Source organism: Musca domestica, unplaced genomic scaffold (assembly GCF_030504385.1).
Source record: "Musca domestica strain aabys unplaced genomic scaffold, Musca_domestica.polishedcontigs.V.1.1 4, whole genome shotgun sequence".
Classification (NCBI taxonomy): Eukaryota; Metazoa; Arthropoda; class Insecta; order Diptera; family Muscidae; genus Musca; species Musca domestica.
This window is the reverse complement of record NW_026712328.1, coordinates 18,709,805-18,737,401: the sequence shown is the minus strand read 5'-3', so window position 1 is coordinate 18,737,401 and position 27,597 is coordinate 18,709,805. Positions and strand designations below refer to the sequence as shown.

Here is a 27,597-nt window from a genome sequence, read left to right as displayed (position 1 = left end):
GTTAAGATTTGTTCCAATGGCCTTCAAACGGCCAATGAAACCATCACACGCTACCCGAATGTTGCTCTGTGGTATTTTGGCCAATTCCCTGCGAAGTGCTTGCTTGAAGTGATCTACACTTTAGCATTTTTAGTGCCAACCTTGCTTTCCAAAATACTCCAGACACAATAGTCCAACGGATTCGTATCCGGAGATTTTGGTGGCCTTTGTGCGCTGGAAATGAAGCGAGGAACCTCATTTTGTAACCATTCTTGGGTGGCACGTGCTTGGTCCTGTTGGAATGTCCAAGGTCTGCAGCCAAAATGTTTGCGTGCCCAAGGTTTTAATACATCCACCTGAATATTTTCGCGATAATATTTGGCATTTATTCTGATGCCACGGTCGATTAATACAAGCGGAGAGCGACCATCGGCTGTTATGGCGGCCCACACCATCACCATGGGCGGCGCTTCAGTTCTAGTGGTCAACCGAAGGTGCACATTTTAAGCTGACCTCCTTAGCAAGTAAACACCATCATTTTGTTTGTTTACAAACTGCTGGACAACGAATGTTTTCTCATCGGAGAAACCCAAATTCGACAGTTCACCACTTTTGGCCAAGCGAAGCAACTCTTTAGCTCTTTTGAGTCTATTTTCTTTGTGTTGCGGTGTAAGTTCTTGCACGTTTTGGAATTTCAATGGCTTTACCCCGAGCTCATTTTTCAATATTTGCCGAATGGAATATTGCGATGTGTTTAGCTCATGAACCATTTTTCGATCAAGCCGACGCGGGTTTCGATCAAGTCGCTTCTTTACTTTTCGAACCATTTCTGCTGATGTTGCTGTTTTCTTCCGTCCACTTCCTTGACGTCGGGCTATGCTACCAGTATCACAGTAACAAGCGATGGTACGAGACATAAAAGATTTATTCACATTTAAATGCTGGAGTACTCTAACGATAGCCACTTGTGCTTTAAGAAATCACACTATCACGCTTGAATTCCATCACGAATAATTTTTTTTTTCTGGAAAATTCTCACCAAAATGCTTTTGTACGCTTGTAAACAATATAATGAGCTGTCACTGGAATAATTTTAAAAACTGTCGGACGATTGTCTTAGAAATGAAAGCAGTCTGACATTGGTTGCAGTTTTTTCATCTCACCCTGTATATGTAAACTAAACTTAATGTATGCATCTGGCGGGAACAAAGAATCATACTTTTTAACTTGTTTGGTTATAAAACCACTCCTCAGTGATGACTATATCAGTCCTTATTAAAAGTCTATCAAAAAACGGGACTTGGGACTTCCACATCTTAATTGGCCCTTGCACCTGTTAATAAATATATCTGTCACATGGAAAGCTATGTACTAAGTATGTTTATATGTACTTTTCTCAACTTTCCCGTTTGTTTTGACGATTCTTTTTTATTACCGCGCCTAATGACTTGTTAAATACGAGTTAACGCATTTTACTCGGCCACATCTTTATTGCCAACCTTTTGACTTTTGATTTCGTTCATTTAAAGTTAAAGCGAATGCGAAAAATAAACAAAACTCCCGTCTACAAAACTCCCCTATGAAAAATCGATATTTGCTAATGAACACAATTCAGCGAATTTGAAGTAAATTTTCACCGAATTGGTGATTTGTTATCGATTTTGCGATACCGTATTACCGCTACATGTGTACCTGTGAATCAGACGAACAAGAAGAAGAAGACCTAGAAGAGGGGTAATCTATAAAGCAAAGCGTTTTCATGCTACCGTTGTACGATCATTCCCGTTCAGTACGTTAGACACTGCGACAAGCGACAGAAGCGTAAAACGGCGAAATTGGTATCTCGATTTGCACGAAAACAAATGGCGGTCGGTTTAAATTCAAAATTCTAATGAGAAAGTGATCGAAAGATAACGAGTTCGTCCTTTAATGGAATATCCTTAAAGTGTTTAGACGCGACAATTAAGAGCAAGAAAAATAACAACCAATTTTAAATTTAGCAAAAATTAAGATATTTGAGAAAACAAAACATCGTCAAAATGTTGCCAAAAGTTTTTGTCATTTTAGCAGCGGTTTTATTAGGCTGCCAAGGTAAATTAATGACCATAGAAAAGTTCCAATTTTCGTTAAAAAACAAAACGTTGCACATAAAGTGATAAATTTGAATTTACATTGAAATAACAAGTGGTTAATTTATATTTGACAACAATACTGAAAACTATAAAACACTTGACGATACGTGACATTTAATGGGTTCGTAAAGTAAACTAAAATTTAGTGTTCTTCGCAAACCATATTTTAATGAGAAAATTTATATTCTATTGATTGAACGTATGAACAAAATTCTAGTAAATTATTAAAAAATATTAAATATTTTTAATTTTGTTGTGTTATATAATTACGAACTGGGCCAACCTTTTAAAAGCGGGTCAATGGGGACTTTAAACACAGTGCGTTAGTGTGTAAACATGTGTAAACGTGTAAATTTGAATGAAAAAAATGTTCCAAAGGAGAAGTGCATTGAAATAAACATGGAGTTCGTGGAGAACATGAAATAAATGAAATATATTCGTAAACAGCCAATATTTGTAACTGGTTGTTTGTTAGCACTCAAGTTCTGCAAATGGAGCCATTCGAGATAGAAAATGATTTCAGTTTTTGCGAATTCTTTTTATACCCTCCACCATAATATGGAGTGTATATTCACTTTGTCCTTCCATTTGTAAATCCTCGAAATACTCATGTCAGACCCAAAAAAGTATATATATTCTTGATCAGCGTAAAATTGTAAGTCTAGCTATGGCCGTCTGTCTGTGTGTTTAAATCACGCTATTTTTCGAACAAATTGAGAAAGAAGGCTAAAATTTTGCACACATGTTTTTTTTTGCCAATAGGCAGGTTATGTTCGTAAATGGGCCATGTAGGTAAACGTTTTCATATAGCCCCCATATTACGGTACATCCCGATATTTGGTATTTTCTAATGGGTGATACAGCCTATAACAAAAAAATATTTTTATACAGGTCCACCGATACTCGGTATTTTTATGATTTGTGCGACATTTTTCACCGGAATTGTTTCAAATTAGGTATTTGAAGTTCGTAATGGGTACTACAGCCTATATCAAAAAATTTCGTGTGCAGGTCCACGTCTTCGTATTTTAGTGATAGTTTTCGGAAGTTTTTTTCTTTTTTGAAAATTTTCAAGTTCATTCCAAATGGTGAAGGGTATTAAAAGTTCGTCCAGGCCGAACTTAGCTTCTTCTCTATTCCCTCCAACTTGGAAAATAGGGTATATTAACTTTGTCATTCCGTTTGTAACATCACTAAATATTCATCCCATATATTCATAAACAGCATAAAATTCTAAGTCGATGAAATTACGATACAGCCATTTTTTGACGTAGAGCGTCAACATTTAGCTGAACAATTTGTATTGTGCCGGGGATGGTTGGTATTGAAAATGAGATATATCGGTCCATGTTTTGGTATAGTCCTCATATTACGGTTCCTTTCGATATTCGGTATTTTGTTGATTTTTGCCACATTTTTCCACGGATTTGTCTAACAATTGGTATTTGTAAGTCATAATGGGTTCTAGCTCCTCTGGTGAAAAATTGTATGTAAAGGTCCACGTTTTTGTATAGACCCATGCAACGGTCACATTTTTTCATGGATTTGCCTATAAATTGGTATTTGTGGTTCATAATGGGTTCTGGCTCCGGTGGCGAAACATTGTATGTATATACAATACAACGGTACCTTTCGATATTCGGTATTTTGATGATTTGCAACATTTTCCCACGAATTTATCTAAAAATTGGTACAAGGAATTGTGTCTTAAACAATCAAAACACCTTAAATCTGGCGGTACAATTATACCAAAACGTGATGCTACTTGACCCATTTCAAAATTGAGTAAAATTTGATCAAACTATTTCATTTCGTTAGATGGCTAGAGCGGTTTCCGCAGACGGACGGACATCGCTAAATCGACATAGAATTTATGTTGATTTTAGTACATTTATGTATTTAGTACTTTTATTTGTTTTAGTGCTGTTTTGTTTAAATTTTCAGACATAATGCAGTTTCACACCAGAAGAGATCCCATAATATTTTTAAGATTTCTAGAACATTTTCTTCAAATTAAGTACTTTTTGGTGGCTTTTAGTATCAAGAATGTACGATTTTTAGAAAAGATTTTGGCAGAAAATTTTTGCATTGCCAGATACAGAATTCTAAGTTTCAGAATTCTAGTTCCAAAAGTACATTTTATCACATATCTTAATCAATTTATAGTGAGCAATATAGATATTAGTCCAAAAAAAAAAAACACAGTTTTATTGCGAATATTCAAAAATATTACCTTAGCTGATGTCTCGTATCAATAGTGACCTACATGCGTGACTAAATGTGTAGAATTGTGTCCGGGAAAGCACGCACTTACCAATTACCTATCCACCAAAATCTAACCATAAGCTAAAATTTTGCACTATCCGTTTCTCCTGATGGGGCAATCAGTCATTATACCCTACACAACAAGGTGGTCAGGGTATTATGTCTTTGTGCATTTGTTTGTAACAGGCAAAAGAAAACGAGATAGACCCATAGTTCCTTTTGGATGATCTGCATAGAATCACATTCTGAGTCGATTTATGCATGTCCGTCCGTCTGTCCATGTATTTTTGTGAACAAAGTACAGTTCGCATTTATCCGATCCAGATGAAATTTTGTACAAATCATTTGTTTGGCGCAAGGACTAAACCTATTGAAATTGGAGATAATCGGTAAAAATTTAGATATAGCTCCCATATATATGTTCATCCGATTAGCCTTTTATTGTGTCCCAAACGTGTAATATCAGCCCGAATAGTATGGAATTTTGCACATACAACCAAATTAGGCCTGAAAATAAGTATGCCAAATTTGATCAAAATCGGTTCAGATATAGCTATAGCTCCAATATATATTGTTCAGCAGCCGTAATATGCTCTCTGTAACAACAATATTTGGGAAATATATCAATCACATCTCAGAAATACCTTTGCCAAATTTCATCGAGATCGGTTCGGATTTGGATATATCTCCCATATATAACTTCGTCCGATTTACCTTTTATTGTGCACCAAACGTCTAATATTTGCCCAAACGGGATGAAATTTGGCACTTACGACCTTACGAGTCTAGAAGTTGGTATGTCAAATTTGGTGAAGATCGGTTCAGATGTAGCTATAGCTCCCATATGTATTGTTCATCCGATTTGTTATATTTGTTACCCACAGCCGTAATATGCAGTCCGTAACAACGATATTCAGAGAAATATATGAAATACAGCTCAGAAATATCTTTACCAAATTTTATCAAGATCGGTTCAGATTTGGTTATAGCTCCCATATATATCAAATGGGCAATACAAGTCCGAATTTATAAGATACAAATGCTTCGGCATATTTAGCCCTTTGAACTTTAAATTATAATTATAATCATAGCGTGTATGATTGAATTCTCCCATAAAAGCTTTTTATTGTTATGTGGAGCTCTACTAAATTAGCAAAGTGGTGTAGGGTATCATAAAGTCATAAATATAAATGAGATTATTTCCATTATATTTAAAACATTCTAATATGTAAAGACCTGCCTTTTTTAATTATATAGTAGTTCAAATCTTAAAATAAACAAATGTGATGAATCCTAATCAAAACACTAATAAAAACAAACTCACATGTTGCTGGAAAATTTGCGATAAAAACAAATTACCGCCTCCGTCATGTGATGCAAATTTTCGACCGCTTCGCTGTTTGGGAATTCTATTTATGTACCTAACAAATTTAGCGGATTAGACATTGTGACAATTTCTTCTGTATCGAATTAAATTTATTAACATTTTCATATTTTACGGCAATATTAAGACACCTGACTTATTTATGACATATCGCTACATACTTTCATACATTCGTATGAACATGTGTATGTATATTGTACAAACATGTGTCGTTGTCGTATCTGCTGTTCATATGTGCGAAGTTTGATTATTTATTTAAGGCTTTTAATGGATTATAAATTAATAGAAACATTTGTAAAATGTTTAGACACGAATGAACGAGTACCTACACTTTGACAACTTCAGGGGCATTCAATGGTGAATGACAAAAAAAGTGTTAACATAACACACACAAAGAGTTGAGAGAGGGAGGAGTGGTGGAATACTTACAAATTAACACAATAATAATATATTGGATATTCACCTTTGTTTTGCATATCAACAGGTAAAGTGATATGAAATATTAAGAATAAATATTGCATTTTATTTACAAAAAAAAAAAAATGGAACAATAAAGAAACTCTCTCTTTCAATTTAAAAACAAAAACAATTCCTTGTATAAAATTTCTAGAGAAATGAACATATAAAACCGCAATATCGTTTTAAGCATGTCATGGGTAGTCTTAATTGATTGCCGTAAATATGCAGACATATAATATTGAGTCCAAAAATATCTATTTTTACACTTTTGAAATTTGATGGAAAAATGTTCATAGTACATATTTATTCAAATGCAATTTATTATGACAGTGTCAGTTAATCAATGACATTTTTAAAATCTTAAAATGAACAAATATATATACATAAAGCATTTTGCACGTTCTACCAAATTCATTTGCAATAAATCATACCAAAAGCACAGTAAAAAGGGAACACAACTGATTAAGAAAATACGTATTCTCAAGACATATATATTGTAAATAATATTTGTAATTCAAATTGGCACAGTACAATCTGTTATATAGATTGAAAAGAGGAGTCACATATGCTTGAGGACATACAGGGTGAGATAAAAAACTGCAATAAAGTCAAACGCCATAACTTTTACATTTTTTTTTATATTTTATTGAATGAAAGCATAAAATGTCGGAAATAGCATCAAATTTTAGAATAAGTTTAGATTTGTTCGAATTGGTCACCTTTGCTACGAATTATGGTCTTCAAACCGCCAATGAAACTGTCACACGCCGCCCGAATGTTGCTCTGCGGTATTTCAGCCCATTTCCGGCTACGCGCTTGCTTGAGGTATCGAAACATTGGTATTTTTAGTGCCAACCTTGCTTTCCAAAATACTCCAGACACAATAGTCCAACGGATTGGTATCCGGAGGCCATTGTGCGCTTGGAATGAAGCGGGGAACCTCATTTTTTAATCATTCTTGGGTGGCGTGTGCTGAGTGCGATGGTGCTGAGTTCTGTTGGAATGTCCAAGGTTTGCGGCCAAAATGTTTACGTGTCCAAGGCTTTAATACACCCTGCAGATGGTACGAGACACAAAAGATTTATTCACATTTAAATGTTGGAGTGCTCTAATGATAGCCACTTGTGGTTTTCCAGCCAAATATAAAGAAATCACACTATCTCGCTTCAATTCCACCAAAAATAACTTTTTTCTGAAAAATTCTAAACAAAATGCTTTTGTACACTTGTGAACAATGTAATGAGCTGTCACTGGAATAATTTTAAGAGCTGTCGGACGAATGGCTTGTAATGGACAGCAGTCTGAAATTGGTTGCAGTTTTTTCATCTCACCTTGTATATGGTACTTCACGCACATTTTAACATTTTCTGAAAATTATCACATATCTCATATAAAGTGAAGGAAGCAGTCGATATAGTCAAAACCTGGCACGTCGTAATATTTATATCACATTTATTTAGATCCGATACGAAATGGGCAATATTGGCCAATTCTTTCAAAACCCACTCCAAAGATTTGACTTCATAACGGAAGTCAAAATATTTTTAAATAACGAAGCATTTGCTGAGGGTATACATCTGTCGGCAAAGCCGACCGATACGTTTTTATTTATTCAAAATCAACGCAACAAGTTGCATTTGCTTTGATAGTAATTCTGACATTACAATCCTTACAGGAGGACCTCGTTACGTGCAAGTTTTTCCAAGTAAGCCTACCTTGTCTATAATTTGAATTGGGGCTACTGCTGTTTCGCATGGGCTTTCAAGAAATCGTCGTTCAAAACCGGCTAATCAAAGACATTGACGAACCAATCTTTATCCAATTCGAATTGATATAACAATTGATATAAACGCCACTTGTCAGGCGACAAGTTATAACCAATATTTAATAAAAAATCTGATTTCCTTCAAAATGTTGATTATTAACTTTGTACTATGTGCTATTTTTAATGTCGAGCACCACTTTTACTCGCAGCGCTTAATTGAACTTGACCATTTTGTGCCAACAACAAATTATAAAAAATTATGAAAAAAAAAGAAACAATAAAATGAAGGCTAAAAACAAATGAATTAACACGTTAAGATGGCACATTATGTCACGTGTAGTTGGCAGGTTGCCGAATGTACTTTTCTGATTCGTTACTTTGGTCATAAAAAAGGCAAAATTTTAATTTACCCGTTTGTCGTACTGTTTCTTATCATTTTCAACCGCTTGAAGTGTTGAAAATCAGTTTTAACAGTTTTCTGAACATAATACATGTATGTATGTGCATGTGCGGTAGACGTTACTCGACATAGGCGACTGTTAATGAAGCTACACAGTTTACAAAAGCATTTATCAAATATGTCTTTTTACATCCCCAGTAAAATTTACGGCCTTTTAATTGTTTTTATACCCTACACCACATAGTGGTATCTTACCACTGATAAGGGTATTATATCTTTGTGCATTTGCTTGTAACATGGAGAAGGAAGCGAGATAGACCCGTAGATATTTTTGAGGATCTCCAGAGAATCACTTTCTGAGTCGATTTATTTAGCTCCCATATATATCTTCAACCGATTTCGGGTTCATTGTGAACCAAATGATCAGTATCAGTTCAAATGAATTGAATTTTGGCACATACGACAGAATTCAAGTATATCAAAATTGAAAATGTTTTGTCCGATTTGGTGTTACCACACATTAATAATCTTTTGTTTTAGATATCAGATACAGCTCAGAAATAAGTCTTTAAAAATTGGTAAAGATCGGTTAAGATTTGGATATTGCTACCATATATGTCTTTATCCGATATCAGGTTTATTGAGCACTAAATGGCTAACATCAGCAATTTCGACTGAATTCATCCTAAAACCCAAGTGATTCAAAGTTTGTGAAAATCGATTCAGATATATCTATAGCTCCCCTATACGAGTGAGAAAAAACTGCAACAAAGTCAAACGCCACAATTTTTACATTTTTTTAAACTTCATTGAATGAAAGCAAAAAATGTCGGAAGTAACATCAAATAATAGAATAAGTTTAGATTTGTTCGAATTGGTTACCTTTGGCACGAATTATGGCCTTCAAATGGCCAATGAAACCGTCACACGCTGCCCGAATGTTGCTTTGCGGTATTTTGGCCCATTCCCGGTGAAGCGCTTGCTTGAAATGATCGATACTTTGGTATTTTTTAGTGCCAACCTTGCTTTCCAAAATATTGGTATTGGTATCCGGAGATTTTGGTGGACATTGTGCGATGGAAATGAAGCGAGGAAACCCATTTGGTAACCATTCTTGGGTGGCGCGTGGTGAGTGCTATGGTGCTGAGTCCTGTTGGAATGTCCAAGGTCTGCGTCCAAAATGTTTGCGTGCCCAAGGCTTTAATACTCCTTCCAGAATATTTTCGCGATAATATTCGGCATTTATTCTGAATTCCCGGTCGATCAATACGAGCGGAGAGTGCCCATCGGCACCATCACCATGGACGGCGCTTGAGTTCTGGTGGCCAACCGAAGGTGCACATTTTCAGCTGACCTCTTTGGCAAGTAAACACGATTCTTTTATTTGTTTACAAACTGCTGGATAACGAATGTTTTCTCATCGGCAAACACTGCGACGCGAGTTTAGATCAACTTCCATCCACTTCCTAGACGTCGGGCTACGCTACCAGTATCACGGTAACGATAGATGGTACGAGACACAAACATTTATTCACAGTTAAATGTTGGATAGCCAACTGGAATAATTTTAACAGCTGTCGGAAGAGTGGCTTAGAAATGACAGCAGTCTGAAGTTGGTTGCAGTTTTTTCATCTCACCCTGTGTATGTTTTATTCGATTTTGTATTAAAGTCCTCACATGCGTAATATGCACTCCATAACAATGATATAAGATACCGGGCATGAAATACTGTTCGAAAATCGGGATCGGTTCAGATTTTAATACAGCTTCGATATATATCTTTAACCGATTTGACGGTTATAAATATCAGTCCAAATTGAACAGAGTTTTCATGTTCAACCGAATTTTACCGTTTTGTAAAACTCGGTTCGGTATATACATATATTGTTCAAATAAATATTTTGTAATATTATCCTTATCTGGTTCATAGTTATGTTCTACTTCACATAATATCTACTAAATACGCATAGTGGTGTAAAGTATCATAAGCGGTCACGCCCGACTTTTGACCTTTCCTTACTGGTTTTTTAATAAAACAATATATTCCTCTACAAAATACAACATCTTTAAATAATGTGTAGCTATGAAAAAGCATTCTTTGTTATTTCTTTGGTATCATTTTGTCATGTTTTTTTTGTTGTGGGTGTGTTCCGCTGCTTTCGTCGTTCAACAATAAGCGGGTTAATGTGTTGTCGTTATCGCTGCTGTTGTGAGTTTATTTTTAGCATCGACAAGTGCTTGCCTAGAACTGTTGACACAAAGTTTGTATACCACATTTGCCACAACGTTCGGCGTGGGGATATAGCTCAGTGGTAGAGCATTCGACTGCAGATCGAGAGGTCCCCGGTTCAAACCCGGGTGTCCCCTATGCGATTTTTTTATTTTTTTTTTAATTTGAAAAAAATACAACAGAAATGTACAATGTTATTGACAAGATACTCATGTGGAGAACGTTCAATGAAAAAAAGTATATTATTTATATTGTGATTATATTAACAAGTAAAAAAACATTAAGTTCGGCCAGGTCGAACTTTTAAAACTCTTAACCTTTGCGTAAAGAATTTGACGTTGAATTAGAGTAGATATTTTCCTCCAAAATAAAGCTAATATCCCTGATGATGATTATCGATGTCAATCGAAATATTAAATATAATAAAGAAAATAAAGGAAGTAACTAAATAAAATAGTTTTATTTACCTTCAGCCGAACCATCATCAAACATATTAGAAATCATTTTTATATGAAAGTATCTAAAATCACGCGAAACTACAAATGCCAGTAAGACCGTTTGGATAATGCTTTTAAACTTTTCAAAAATTTAAAATTCAAGGGACCTAAATTTTCAATGTTCAGCTAAAGCCAATTATCAACTACAAACAAAATTTTTTAGACAAATCCGTGCAAAAATGTGACAAAAATAATCAAAATAATCAATCCGGGGAAAAATATGGCAACAATCATAAAAACACCCAATATCGGGATCTACCGTTGTATGGGAGCTATACAAAAACGTAGACCTAAACATACAATGTATCGCCACCGGAGCTATAATCCATTATTAACTACAAATACCAATTTTTCGATAAATCCGTGGGGAAACGTGGCAAAAATCCTCAAAATCCACTCAGAATTTTACGCTGATTATGAATGCATATGCTTTATGGGTTCTACGACGAATTACAAACGGAATGACAAAGTTAATATACCCTCCTTTTCAAATTCTAGGGTATACAAAAGATTTACGTGCTGCTTTGCACGACCACTCCTGCGTATGACTCTAATAAAATAAGAACACTTATTGCCAGATTATGTGTGCGAACAAGGACGAACACTACTGAATTTGGTGATTATCGAATCAGATTTAGATATAGCTCCAACATATTTTCAATCGATTTCGGGTTAAGTGTGCACCAAATGGACAATATAAGTCCAAATGACCTCTATTTCGGTACATTCCACCGAATTCAGTCTAGCAGCAAGTTAATCAAATTTGGAGAAAATCGGTTCAGATGTAGCTTTAGCCCCGATTTGGGGTTTTAAGTCCCTCACATGCGTAATATGCACTCCAGAAGAATGGTATTTGATACCGGACATCAGATACTGCTCGAAAATACCTCTGTCAAATTTTATCGAGATCGGTTCAGATTAGGATATAGCTCCCATATTAACCTTTATCCGATATTAGGTTTATTGTGCACCAAATGGCTAATATCAGCCCAAATGGACTGAATTTTGGTATTTACGACTGAATTCATAATATAAACCAGTACTTCAAATATGGTGTAAATCGGTTAAGATGAAGCTATAGATCTCACATATGTATGTTTTATCCGATTTGGGGTTTTAAGTCCCTTACAAGCGTATTATGTACCACATATGAAATATAGCTCTAAAATAAGTGTATAAAATTTTGTCAAGATCGGTTCAGATTTGAATACAGGTCCCAAATATATATCTTTAACCGGTTTCGGGTTAATTGTGCACCAAATGGCCAATATCTGTCAAAAAGTCCTGAATTTTGGTACGTTTGAACGCATTCAGTCTAGAAGCAAGTACATTAAATTAGGAGAAAATTGGTTCAGATATAGCTATAGCTCCCATATATATGTTTCATCCGATTTGGTGTTTAAGTCCCTCACATATATAACCTTAATCCGATTTCAAGTTTATTGTGCTAATAATGGCTAATATCAACCCAAATGGAGTGAAGTTCGGGACGTTCGTTTCCATTTTGTGCAACTCGGCTCCGATATATATATATATATATATTTATAAAATCCTTCTCCAAGTAATATCATGCACTCTATAGTAAACTATAACTGCTCTAAAGCCAAATGTTGGAATGTGGTATGATCTACTCTACACTGCCCGATTTTTGACTTTTCCTTACTGGTTTAAAATTTGGAGTACTCTATCGTAACTTCATCAGCGGAGAGATCAGGAATCTATGTACCTAATGACCTCCACATTATGGTGAAGGGTATAAAAATGGCAAAACTCAATTGGGAAAGTTATATTCGTTACGAAGCAATTTGTTGGAGAGGAAATTTTAAGATTAAACCGATATGAACATGTTTTAATACCAAACAAATATATCAAATATCATGGGTACAAATAATTTGTTTGTTAAAAATGTTAGAATGACAAAAAATCCGCACAGGGGACACCCGGGTTTGAACCGGGGACCTCTCGATCTGCAGTCGAATGCTCTACCACTGAGCTATATCCCCACGACTATGCCGCTTACAATAGCCAAATAACAGGCTAAGATGTGCTATTTCAAAAGGCACATGCGCTGTGAAGGATATTGATATATACTCCCCCACTCGAAATGCAACAGATGGTAGTGGTCAATGTGCAGCCTACAATAAGCAAAAAAAAAAATACATACGTTTGAGCTTTTTAAGGTTTATGAAAAGGAAACGATGACATAAAGCCAGTTTATGGAGCTTTGATGTGAGAAAGGTTGGAATGTTTGATGAGTGATTCCTTCAAAAAGCTTTCTTTAAAAAAACGTTCATATTCCCTTTTAATGAAGCTTGGAAAATATAGTTTGACTTGTTTTCATTCCAGAAAAAAACTGTTTGCCAAATAAAAAAATTATGACATCATTTCACATTTCGTTTATAAAATAAATTTATATTGTTAGATGTTCACATAAAACCAAAAGTATAACTTTCAATAACTTTAAATTAACAGCGATAAGAAATTCAGTCGTCATCGTATGAAGAGTAGTCATTTCTGTTAGCCTCCAATTTTTTAGTGATTTTCTGACGAATTGTTTATTTTAATTTTGGTGTGTTTTTTCCATTTCATAGGTATTTGTTTTCGATAAGATTTTTATTTCTAGTTTCGATTAGAAAGTAATGATTGTCTATCTTTATCTATGATTTTTGATTTGGTTCACATTGATTGGAAAATACCCATAATAACAGCGACGATACTGGTACTTTGTACTTTTTACTGGACATGAATTAAAATAAGTGTATCTCCATGTAATAAATAATAAAAATTACAATAATAATGTTAATAACAATAATAAAATAAGAAATAAGATATGGTACGTTTCAGAACTAATATCGAAAAAAATTGTTAAAATAGTAGATTTTGGCAGGTTCTGGAACAATGCAGTTAATAACAAAAATATTGTTGCAAATTTATTCATAGTTTTTTTATTTTGTTTTAATTTCAGTTACATTTGCCAACATGTTTGGTTATTCAGAACCAAACCAAAGGCGTTGGTCGCGTCGTCATGGCCACTGTGCTGGCAAAACTCAATCACCAATTGCCCTACATGTCTCAAAGGTAAGTGGGAATTGGGAATAAGATCAAAGCGAATAACTTGTTAAATATGTTTTTTTTTTAATATTTAATGTCGTTTTGTCTGTTTCTTTGACAGTCGATACCTCTTCATATGCCAGCTGTTGATATGATTGGATATCATAATTTGTTGCCACATCCTTTGAAATTAGTTAATAATGGCCATACAGGTACGTTCGCACATATGCATATTAACAATTTGTTTACAATCATATATGTATACTCCATGTCATCCGTATAGTAAACCTGGAAACACACAAACACAAAGTATATTTCCTCTATTTTTATACCCTCCACCATAGTATGTAGAGTATATTAAGTTTATCATTCCGTTTGTAATACCTCGAAACACACATTTTAGACTTCACAAAGTATATATACATATATATATATATATATATATATATATATATATATATATATATATATATATATATATATATATTTTTTTTTTTATTTTTATTTTTTTGTTCGAAAGATCAATACAGGGTTGCCCATGACGGGCCTGTGGGCCCATTCCAATCGACGAAGCTTGTCCGCAGGCAACATTCTTTGCGTCAATTGAATTTTGTACGGGAACAAATGCAAATCATTGCGAATAATCCGTTGTAAAGTGGACCGAGCCATGCCCAACTGCTGAGAACGGCGTTTTTGGGATGTTCTTGGGGACCCTCAACACTGGCTCGTACGTCAGCGATATTCTCGGCCGATCGCCTTGGTTGACTTTTATATGGCTTCTTCGGATTAGAAAGAGCCTTACCAGTGGAAAATTTTTCGTATAAACGCTTAATGGTGTTCTTAGAAGGCGCACTTCTAACATTTTTTAATGTTTTAAAAGCACGTTGAGTTTTCACAATTAATTTCTTCTGTTGAATGTAAATTTCAACTATTTCAGAGCGCTCGCGTGGCGTGTATTGGTTCATGGTAAAAATCTGCTTGGACTGACGCGTCAAACGCGGTATGCCATTAAGCGATGTGACATCTCTGTCAAAAGTTATGGCGTTGCCAGATGGGTCCGTCGAATATGGGCAACCCTGTACGTGACATTAACATTTGAAAATGATTTCCGGCATATGGGCACCGCGGCTGTTCTTGACGAAATGAATTCTGGACGTCCAATTTTTGGCGACTTTTTCGAGAACTGCTGGCCGTATGTCACGAATAACACGAACAATGCTGGCCTCCAAGGCGTCAATTGTTGCTGTTTTATCAGCATAAACCAGTGACTTCATGTAGCCCCACAGGAAATAATCGAGAGGTGTCAAATAGCACGACTTTGGAGGCCAATTGACAGGTCCACTTCTCGAAATTAACTTATCGACAAATTTTGGTTTCAATAAGTCGAAGGTTGCGTTCGCCGTATGTCACGTAGCGCCATCCTGTTGAAACCAGAGACTCCGGATCAATTTCATCCATATTTTTAAACAAAAAATCATTGATTATGGTGCGGTAACGATCTCCATTGACCGTAACGCGAGCTCATTTTTGAAGAAATAAAGTCCGATGATGCCACCAGCGTGAAATCCGCACCATACGGTGCATTTTTTTGGATGTAATGGAGTCTGTAGGCTCTCTAGTGGATTGGTCTTACTTCATTTTGCTTATTAACAAACCCGTTAAGCCAAAAATGCGCCTCATTGGTGAACACAATTTTGGGATAAAACAACGGACCATTTGCCAACTGCTCCAGAGCTTGATTTTCAAATTAAATTTGGATAATTTCGTAGCGTTGTTCAAGCGTGAGTCTATTCGTGATGATTTGTCAGAGTATACTGAAACAAATAAAAAAAGTTTCATCAAGATTTAACTTTTTATGTAACTTTTTACAATTTAAAGTTCTATCTAGCTTAAAAACACCCTTTATATATTTGATCAGCATAAAATTCTATGTCGATTTAGCGATGTCCGTCCGTCTGTGGAAATCACTAGCTTCCGAACGAAATGAAGGAGCTGGATAAAAGTTTACTCAAATATATATCATGTCTGCAGGGCTTCGTATAGCTCCCATATAACGGTACATCCCGATATTCGGTACTTTGTTGATTTTAAGGACATTATTCACCGGAATTGTTTCAAATTTGGTATTTGAAGTTCGTAATGGATACTACAGATATGACAGAAAATTGTCTGTGCAGGTCCACGTCTTCGTATAGCCCCCATATAACGGTACCTCCCGATATTCGGTATTTTGATGATTTTAACGACATTATTCACCGCAATTGTTCAAATAAAGCATAAAATTCTAAGTCGATTTAAAGATGTCCGTTTGGCTCTTAAAATCACGATACAGCCCACATTGTTTGACGTAGAACGTCAAAATTTAGCAGAACAATTTGTATTGAATTCAGATATTTTTTATAAAAATGTTTCCTTCACCCTAAGGTGGAGGGTATTAAAAATTTGGTCCGGCCGAACTTAATGTTTTTTTACTCGTCTTTTTTTTTATTTTTGTAAAAATTGACTAATTCGTTCCAAATTGTGGGGGGTATTACAGCTTTTTTACTTGCTTATATCTAATCTTCCTTGTAGTAAAAAGTATAAACGTTACAACCCAGCAATCATTTGGAATCTACGTGAACCGAATAACACATTACGTGGTAACGAATTTGAAATAGTGATTCCAATCAATTTATTTGGTTGAAAAATGCTGCTAGAACATTTAAAATATCAACAATTCGGCAGTATAGTAACATAGAGCGATTTTATATTGAGCATTTCGTTCTTGGATGGAAACCGTTTCATGATACTCAGCGATGTTGTTCATAGGTATTGGCCGGGGTAGACATATTATAAATATTATTATAAAATTTTGAGACAATATACAGATCTTATACGTTTCTCACTTCGTGTTCTGGGTATAAATTTGATTTGTGTGGCAGCTTTAATTAGCTTTTAATTTAAGGTTTTTAGCATATTTTTCAACTAGTCTTCCTCTCTCCACCATTATAATAAAATTTACCATGTTTTTCTCACTATTCCTAATCCAACCCAACCATCCACCTTTGAATTTATGTCCCACATACATCTTTCACATTTCACGTCTAAATCTCCACAGTATCAATTACCATTCCCAAATTGGATGATGCGGCCAAAGACAACGGCGAATTTATGCCGTACGTACGCGGTGCCAAGTTGCCAGGTGAATTCGAGGTGGAAAGCGTTCATTTCCATTGGGGCGATAAGAACAATCGCGGAGCCGAACATGTTGTCAATGACATTCGCTACACCATGGAAATGCACATTGTGCATCGCAACAAGAAATACAAAACTATGTCGGAGGCCTTGGACTATGCTGATGGAGGGGCTGTATTGGGTTTCTTTTTCAATGTAAGTAAGAAAAGAAAAGATAGAACGAAGCAAAGAAAATAGGTGAAATGCAGATGAAACTAAAAAATCAAAATTGAATTTAAGGAACACTCAGGTTTAATGTGAATGTTTATTTCAACAAAATTTTAAAGACAGAACAAAATACAATATTGGAATGTTGAGGAGGATTCCACATTCAATGCCATATTCATATTTTGAGATATATACATATGGTGCGATATATGTTTTATACCTGTTGTTCATTCATTTATTGAATTAGGTTTTATCTGCATAGCTGATTTCCAATTGTATTATTAGTTTGGAAAAAATATTGAATTTTCTGTCATTCTACCACTTTTATCATATGTTCTTTCATCAACAGTTGGATGAGGATGACAACAATGGATTGCAGGCAATAAATCGTCATTTGCACTTGATTCCGGATGCCAATAATGAGGTGACCTTGAATGTGACATTTTCATTGGCATCTATCATCAATGGTGTTGATATCGACAAATTCTACACATACAAAGGTGAGTAAAACAAACCGGAAATGGCATTGAATGGAAAGAAGATGTTGCTATGAAAGGTAGCAATAAAAAATGATAAGCAATAATTTAATATTATTAAGTTTAGAAAGAAATCTAAGGAACATTTTAGAACGCACATACAATTCTATAAAGTTACAATTTTTAGAGACTTTTTGACTTTAATAAAAAGGTGACTGTTTCGTGTATCCATTTTCATAAATCAGTTAGTAATCAATTCGATCAAAGATAGCAAAAACCGTAGTTTTTTATAGTTTTACCAACAAATGTCTATTGAAAAGTCGAAATAGTCAGTGGTAAAAAAGTGGAATATACTAAAATGTAAATCGATATCCCAAGAGAATTTTTCGACCATCGAGTGTGTATACCCTATACCATATAGTGGTAAGGAGAGAATCGGTTCGAATTTATATAAAGCATCCATGTATATCTTCAACCGATTTCGGGTTAATTGTGCACTAAATGGACAATATCTGTCCAAATGACCTGAATTTTGGCACATCCGACCGAATTCAGTCTAGAAGCAAGTACATCATATTTGGTAAAAATCGGTTCAGATATAGCTATAGCTCCCATATAAATGTTTCACCTGACTTGGTGTTTAAATCCCTCACATTCGTAATATGCACTCCACAAGAATGATATATGGTACCAAAAACACCTTAGAAGTACCTCTGTAAAATTTTATCGAGATCGGATCTGAATTGGATGTAGCTCCCATATATATCTTTACACGATATCCGTTTTATTGTGCACCAATTGGCTAATATAAGCCCAAATTCCGACTGAATTCATCCTAGAAATATGTGCTTCAAATTTGGTGAAAATCGGTTCAGATATAGCTATAGCTCCCATACTTATGTTTCATCCGATTTGGGAGTTTAGGTCTCTCACATGCGTAGTATGCACTCTTCAACAATGATCTTCGGTACTAAAATTTGGTGTCTAAAATTTCAAGACCGGTTCATATTTGGATATAGCTCCCATATATATCTTTTTCCGATTTCAGGTTAATTATGCACCGAATGTCAATTTTGTCACTCCCGATGGAATTCACCCCGATTTTGTTGAAAATCGGTTCAGATATTGTTATAGCTCCATATATATATGTTTCATACGATTTGGTTTTAAAGTCCCTCAGATACAGATCGAGAATACCTCTGCCAAATCTTATCGAGATCGGTTCGGATTTTTATATACCTTCGCTAGATATCTTCATCCGGTTATTGTCCACCATATGTGTAATATCAGCTCAAATTCAACCGATATTTTCATATTCAACCGTAAATTTCCATTTGGTCAAATTCGGTCAGGTATATCTATTGCTCCAATAAATATTTTTTATTCTAGAGTGCAAAAGCCTCCGCCAAATTTGTTGAAAATCAATTCAGAGTTGGATATAGTTCCAAAGATGTGACTACTCTAAGCCATGATACACATTCAAATGAGGTTCATTGTTATGCTGTTATGATCTACTTTACATAAGTTCCCAATATAAACTGTTAACGCATTATTTATAAAATTTTATATAGCCCCAAATTTTAACAAGTACATTCTTAAACTGAAAAAAAGCTTTTATGTTGTCTGATTATTTCTGATTTCCAAAGAAGTTTGATCGTACCTCCAAAATATTGTCCTATTTGGCATAAATAATGCCATTAATTCGTCATCAAAGGTCAACTTTTTTGTCCTTCCAATACGGTATTATTAAGAAATTGAAAATTGTAGCTGAATTATATATTGTTAAATAATATTATTTAATCTTAATATTGAAAAACAATATATTGTTATCATTGGTTTTGTTTTTATGTTTATCAACTTCACATTAACTGGTCTTTTTGGACAAACTGATCAACGTGACACTTAATACCAGTGAATTACTATTATCGATAGGTGAAAACAATTTTGGGTGTCAACTAAGCGATAACTCTTTTAAAATGCCGCAACTTTTTCAAGTAGGTATTTGTTATTAAATTCTCTTCAGTCATATCACCAAATAGAAGACTACTTATATTATCTTGGATAAGTACACCTCTATTTCGCCTATGACGATATGACGGCTGTCATTCTATACCTCAATGCTGATTAATATAAAAACGTGGGTCGAGGATAGAGTAATTTCGTCAGACTGTACGACGGATTGTTTAAATACATAACGGTCACGTAGACTTTAAAGACTTGCGGGACCAAAAATAAAAAATTTATACAAAATAATAAATAAATTTTACTTTTGTGGTGAAAAACGTCGACAGAGTACGTCGAAATCTAGGTAACGTTGTGGACCGCAAAAAAAGATAAGAGTACATTTACATATAAATAGGTTATCCCACTGGATTGGTATTAAAATTGTCATATCGATTATTTGTATGCGCTACGTGGAATTTTAAGTTGCTTACAATTAACATTGAAGCTTTATATTGTTATGGCCTTTTATGCATATAATAATTCACAGATGTGGCTTATATAAGCCATTATAAATAAGGTCATGAATAAATAGAACTAAATTCCCATGGCAAAAATCTCAATACAGGTTTACGTACCGGTCGATTTAAAGTATTTTAAAAATCCTAATCCTATTTTTCAGCCATAGGCTTTAATTTGAGAGTTATAAACCTAAATTTTCCATTCAAATGAGCTGTAGTTTGGAATTTACATTATTTAGAAAATCGTGCCATTTGATAAGTGTCATTTAGTTTTGTCCACCTCATAATTAAGGGCAGAATGACTTGAGAATAGTCAAAGTTAATTACTCGTTTACACGCATTACCATAACACCTCGAATTGTGCGTTAGAGTCCACATAACGTCTATGTTTTGTGTTTGTCCGCCAATCGGTAGACATCACTATCGGTGAACCTGGGAGGTATTGTTACATGGGGACTATACCAAAATATGTACATGTATTGACATTTTCCTTTAAGATTGTTCTCTACTCCTAGAGTAGCCTAACTATACGTTTTTAGCCAAATCGATTGGAAAATGTCGTCAAGACCCTGGGTGATATTCCAAAAATTTTGGAAAAATTGATGTCAAATAAGGACTAATTCATTTGAAAACTGTGATCAAGACCCTGGAAATAGCCAAAACGTTGACCCATACTTATAATTTTTCGAAATTACGTTTTCTTTTTCTATGGGGCTATACCAAATCGTAGACTGACATGACCCATATTTTGTACAAATGATTCTACATGTAACCCCTAGGACTGTATCAAATTTAAAACTCTATCGCCAACTTTTCGAAGATTAGAGCAAAATATTTGAGGCACTTTGTGTATGGTTAGGACTATGGGCCCTAAAAAAGTACGGCCTGGGAACCCAAAACCCTTTCGGTATTTTGATCTACTAACCGAACGCTATTCACTTAGCATTTTCCAACCCCCAGATTGGGTGAGGCACAATGCCATTATTACGTAACCTGCCATTTAAATATCTTGAAGGTTTCAAAAAAATATATGAAATTATATTAATGCTTTTCTAAATAAATTTCAAAAGATCACAATTTAACAGCCGTCAATACGCTAATCTCATTTTCTTTAGCTTGCTTTCAGAATTCAAACAAACAAAAAAAAAAAAAATATGTCAACTTAAATAGAGCTGTCAAATTGAATAAAATTAATGAGATATTTAAAATTATGACAATTAAAAAAAAAACAAATACAAATTTTAACTCATATTTTTTGTAAAAATAAGATATTATGTTGTTCACAAAAAAAGATTAAATTCAATATGATAAGTCGAATTGAAAAAATCGCACGTTGTATAAAATTGACAAAAAAGGAACTCTATGTGCTATGATTTTGAAATTAGATTCCATTGAAATTTTTTTCTCGATTTTAGAATGTTTTCCAATGAAATAGCCTGTCTATTTCTTAAAGATTTTAAAATAGTAATTATTCTTTAACTTAGGAGTGACCACTTTAATTTCGACGAAATTATTTCTAATTTCGATATTACAATTCAATGTAACCCGCCTGCAATTTCCGTTCTCCTCTTCGGAAATGATATAATTCGCATAATTCCACTTACTCAATAAATACATAAAATCTATAAATAACAGTTTTGTCCATGTGCAAATGTACATTCCAAACAAGAAAGCAAAGGCTATAGTCGTGCTGGACCGACCATTTGATACCCTACAACACTACAATATGTTAGAAGCCCCTTTATGTCCAAATCTATTTTGGAAGATTTCGCATTAGAGATTATATCAAGGGGCACTGCCCAGATATTAATCTTAGCATTTTGAACAGGGACATTTGCCCAATACTTACGCACTCCATCGTGGTGTTAGTTGTTGTGGTCCATTTTACAGCTAAATATAATCCAATGATCATCCAAAATGCTAGAATTCTGTCTTGTCCTTAACTCTCTTCTCAGGCGTGTCGATTGGCTTCAATTGTGTGATCAGGAATTTTTTTCTGTTTTTGTTCCATTTCAACCCCTAAATATATTGGGGACATTTTTGAAAACAATAGGCCTAGCCCTTCTGAGCCTAACCCTACCTTTGTGAAGAATCGGACGATAATTGCAATCTGTTTATAATAACCCCAACCTGTGTTGTAAGGTGAAAAAATATTACAAAATATACACTTCAATATTAAGTCAAATTGAAAAAATCGCATGCGATAAAAAATATGAAAAAACAAAAAATTTCACAAAATACTACAAAATCTATATTAGCATCATTATTGGCATCTTTTTATGCGATTTTTTTAGGTTTTATTCTTTTATGCCAAGAGGGCATTCTGAATTGACAAAATTTGTCAAAATCGGTCCAGTCATTCTTGAGATATAAGCATTCTAGCTAACATCCCTTTCCTTTGTATATAAACATTGTATATATTTCGCTATATATATGTCCGATATATTTACTATTGGCATCAACGCAACGGTCAGAATTGACCTTTTTGTCTATTTGTGATTACGCCGAAACTAAAAATATTCGCGCTTTAATGGAAAATTTGACTTTTATTTAATACAAATGTTATGGTCTATTTCACCCACTTAATATTACCCGATGACCATCCAAATTGGAAGGCTTTTGCCCAGCCCTAAGCTCTAGCCCCATGCAATTGGTCTATAATTGCGACCTGTAGAGCAACTCCAAAATCAAGAAATTTTTCAGTTTTTGGTCCATTTGAGCCCCTATATATTATCCGATCATCTCGAAAAACAATAGGCTTTTCCAATCCTAACCCCATCTACATTTTCAATTTCATAATTGTTACATAATTTTTGGCCCAATCAAACTTATAATACCCCCAACACATAGTGTTGTAGGGTGTAAATAGTAAGTTAAAATGAAAAAAAATCATACAAAGTAAAACATTACTATTGTACATTCCAAAAGTCAAAATGAAAAGCTTCAATGTTATCAATTTTACGTTTTTTTACGATTTTTTTGGATTATATCCTTTTCTGCCAAAAGACAATTCCGAATTTGTCTGAATCGTTAAAATCAGACCAGCGGTTCTTGAGTTATAAGCGTAGTAACTAACACAACATTATATAAATAGCTAGCTGAACCCGGTGCGCTTCGCTACCCCTTTTGATTTTATATGCATTCAAAATTTTATTTACAAATATATGTTGGAAAAGATTGGGCAATGGTTCTTATTAAAACCATATCCCAATCTGATCCGATTTAAATATAATTTTAAAAAATTACTTTTACACCAAATTCCGTTACAACTTTCATATTTCATTGAAATTGGTGCGTCAAATATATGAAATCGGCCGAGAATATATATATATATATATATATATATGGGAGCTATATCCAAATCTTAACTTATTTCCAATCAATTTATCACATTTATTATTGTAACCAAATTCCGGCACACATTCTGAATTTCATTTGAATCGGTCATATATATTGTGTTTGTACATAACATGTATGAAGTCGGCCGAAATATATGTGTTAGCTATACCCAAACCGCAACCGATTTCAATATAATTTGGCAATTTTTTTCTGGTGCCAGATTTCGTCTCTCTCGCTTTGGGTGCATCAAATATGTGAAATCGGCCGAGAATATATATGGGAGCTATAATCAAATCTGAGCGAATATGAATATAATTCGTCAAATTTATTTTTGTACCAAATTTAGTCACTCATGGCGAATTTCATTGGAATCGGAAATACATATCGTGTTTTGTGCATCAAATATGTGAAATCGGCGGAAAATATATATGGGAGCTATATCCAAATCTGAACCGATTTTAATATAATTTGACTAATTTATTTTCTAATCAAAATCCAGTCACATATTCCAAATTTCTTTGGAATCGAACATACATATCGAGTATGGGGCATAAAATACATGAAATCGGTCGAAAATATATATGAGAGCTATATCCAAATCTGAACCGATTTTAATATAATTTGACTAATTTATTTTCTAATCACAATCCCGTCACACATTCTTAATTTCATTGGAATCGAACATACATTGATGCATCAAATAAACGAAATCGGTTGAAGATATATATGGGAGCTATATTCAAATCTGAACCGATTTCAATATAGTTTGACAAACGTATATTCGTTTTAATTTCCGCTACACATTCCAAATTTCATTGAAATTAGAGATACATAGCGTGTTTGGCACATCAAATACATGAAATCGGTTTTCGAGTCCATAAATTACAAACAAACAAACATTTTCTTATTTTATAGATATAGATGTTGCAAAACAAATTCATTGATTACATACAAAATCTAAGGCAAATTGTACTGGTTAGCGAGCTCGTGTTGTTGAGCAGTCTTGTCTAAATCCTGATAGAGAATAAGAAAGATGGGGTACAACTATCAAAAAATGTACTATTTCCTTATAATATGTATGCTTTCAAAAACAAAATATGAGCTTACCGAGGGGACGTGTTATTTACGTCAATGGTGTAGTTACGTCGACGGTCAGCTTCAAAATCTACTTGATTGTGCAAAAGACCATGACAATTCTAATTTTGTTGATTGATATTGTTTTGCTTGGCATTTTCAAAAATTGATTGATAGGGTAAGTGTACCAGTAGTCGGCACTTTTAGGATTTTCGCGTTTTTAATCGCCCACCATTCTGAGTGGAACATTTCAATTATTACAAAGTTAATTTATTCAGATTCGAAATGTTGTATAGTTTTTGCAATTACAAAATAAAGTTTTAATAACTTCTTAATAAATTTCATAAATTTGTAGATTTATTAAAACAATGCTATTTTGCCAGTAGTCGGCACCACTTGCCAATTGTCGGTATGACATGTTCCAACAGTCGGCATACCATTTTTTTTGTAAGAATAATTAATAATAATAATAAATTAATTCATTAAAATATAATATTTTTGTTAAGTTAAACTGATTCGACGTCTTTATTGTACTTTTCTTAAGAATATGGATTGTTGAGGACCTTCACAGACAAAAATTTAATTTTTATTAGAATAAATCATCTTTTCTTAGCGAAATTGTGCACAAAGATAGCTGACAATATATTTGAAGTAAACAAAATACATTTAGTTATAATAGTTTCATTTATTTGGGCTTAAAAATAAAAAGTGCCGACTACTGGGATATGCCGAACTTAGGCACACTTACCCTATGTGCAGACAAAACATTATTACATAAACAGCGATATTTAAAAAAAAAAAACATATTTTCCAAGGTTTTTATCTAAATTTGTTGTAGTTTTCTTTATTTAAAAATCGTTTAGCAAAAAAAAAAAAAATAATAAATAAATAAATAAATTAATAGCCAAGACTAATTACAGATAACTTTTTTTACAGGTTCTCTAACAACACCACCCTGTTCCGAGGCTATCACATGGGTTTTGTACCCCGATCCCATTCCCATCTCACCCAAACAGGTAATGTATTAACTGTGCAATGACTTCTTCATCACGACACTAAAATAAAATTGTCATATTTTGTTTTAGATTTCTCGCTTCCGTCAGTTGGCCGATGTTCAGGATGGTGCCTTAGTTGACAATTATCGTCAGTTGCAGCCGTTGGGTAGCCGTCGCGTATTTATGCGTGTTGGTAACACACATCACACTCCAGTACATGCTCTGACATCCGAAGTAGATTACAGAAAATGGGAATGGTTTAATTGAGGATATTTGACATTTTCTCTCTCTATATTTACTCTTAATTGTATCTTTAAGTATTAACATCTGTCTAAGAAAGTATAATGCATTTATTTATAATTAGGTGCAACCTTCTGTCTGACTGTCCATTCCATTATTTAATTACTATGTGACTAATAATGCAATAATTTCAATTTTTATTTGAAACACATAACTGAATAAATCGAAGTAAGCCAAGATTGATGTCTTACTAATTTTTGAAAGAATAAACCTTAAATTGTTTTTATAACTTTGGTGTGATATGATCTCTGGAATGATACGCATTAAAGAACTACGGGTAAAATGGCATCTTCTTAATGAAACTTTAAAATAAAGATTATTTTATTATTGGTTGAAAATTGGGCCCAAAACCTCCAAGATACCGACCAACTTTAAATATTTTCGCGATAACCAAATCTACCCACATAACCCGATATGTCAAAAAACCGCTACTTGGTTGGAAATTGGGGCCGAAACCTTCAAGATACAGAAAATCAGAAGGTGTAAGATTATTTTATTATTGGTTGAAAATTGGGTCCAAAACCTCCAGGATACCGACCAACTTTAAATATTTTCGCGATAACCAAATCTACCCACATAACCCGATATGTCAAAAAACCACTATTTGGTTGGAAATTGGGGCCGAAACCTTCAAGATACAGAAAATCAGAAGGTGTATTTGTATGGGGACTAGAGTTACAAATAGAAGACTTCTAATTACAAAAGGAATAATTGAAATTACAAACGATATTACCCACTTACAACTGAATGAAATTCTCGAATTACAAATGAGATGTTCCGAATAAAATCTAAAATGAGTCGAATTATAACTGAAAAATGAAAAAAGTTTGGTTCGGCAGGATATAACCAACAATACCCTCCACCATTAGGTAAAAACATTTTTAAATAAAATTATCTGGGTTTAAACGTGATACACTTTAATGCAATTTAATGGTTGAAGAGGCAGTTAAAGTTTTGAAATATAATAAAGTGGGTGGAACAATTAAATGGGACCATACCAAACGGCAACTAGTATTGTTATCTATTGCTTGTCTAAATGTCGGTGGGTACAGTTATATGGAAATGTCGGACTAATTGTACGATTGTAGAACCCATTATGCAAACTGTTAATTCCAAGTTCTACAAAATTTCTTGAAAATAATGTGAATAAAAAGTTCAAAATACCGAATATCCGGAGATATCGTTATATAGGCGCCCAAATTTCACCTCGCAAAAAAATACTTGGGTTCACTTTTTTATATAGCTTTCTTTAAAAGAGGTTATTACTTTCGAATATATAAATATATATAGCTACTAGCTGAACCCGGTGCGCTTCGCTACCACTTTTGATTTGATATGCATTCAAAATTTTATATACGAAAATTTGTTGGTTAAAAAAAGACAAGTTCAAAAATTAAAAAAAAAAAAC

At 34.0% G+C, this 27,597-nt stretch overlaps 1 protein-coding gene and 2 non-coding genes across 3 annotated transcripts; 2 read left to right on the top strand and 1 right to left on the bottom strand.

The window, feature by feature from the left end:
• The first annotated feature begins 1,744 nt into the window (after window positions 1-1,744).
• Window positions 1,745-26,399, top strand: LOC101890232 (carbonic anhydrase 2). Its single transcript, XM_005176399.4, has 7 exons — window positions 1,745-2,070; window positions 14,077-14,189; window positions 14,284-14,374; window positions 17,260-17,531; window positions 17,893-18,043; window positions 25,831-25,910; window positions 25,980-26,399. The coding sequence occupies exons 1-7, from the start codon at window positions 2,019-2,021 to the stop codon at window positions 26,154-26,156; spliced, it is 936 nt and encodes a 311-aa protein (XP_005176456.1). The 5' UTR covers window positions 1,745-2,018; the 3' UTR covers window positions 26,157-26,399.
• On the top strand, window positions 10,680-10,751 carry TRNAC-GCA (transfer RNA cysteine (anticodon GCA)). Its single transcript has one exon. It is a non-coding gene; the product is annotated as a tRNA-Cys (tRNA).
• Window positions 13,043-13,114, bottom strand: TRNAC-GCA (transfer RNA cysteine (anticodon GCA)). Its single transcript has one exon. It is a non-coding gene; the product is annotated as a tRNA-Cys (tRNA).
• Window positions 26,400-27,597: the final 1,198 nt, after the last annotated feature.

Excerpts from the sequence above, each read along its gene's own strand:
- LOC101890232 (XM_005176399.4), top strand. The coding sequence starts at position 2,019 with ATGTTGCCAAAAGTTTTTGTCATTTTAGCAGCGGTTTTATTAGGCTGC. Across the intron at positions 17,532-17,892 it reads TATTGGGTTTCTTTTTCAAT|TTGGATGAGGATGACAACAA; the intron begins GTAAGTAAGAAA and ends TTTCATCAACAG. Across the intron at positions 18,044-25,830 it reads CAAATTCTACACATACAAAG|GTTCTCTAACAACACCACCC; the intron begins GTGAGTAAAACA and ends CTTTTTTTACAG.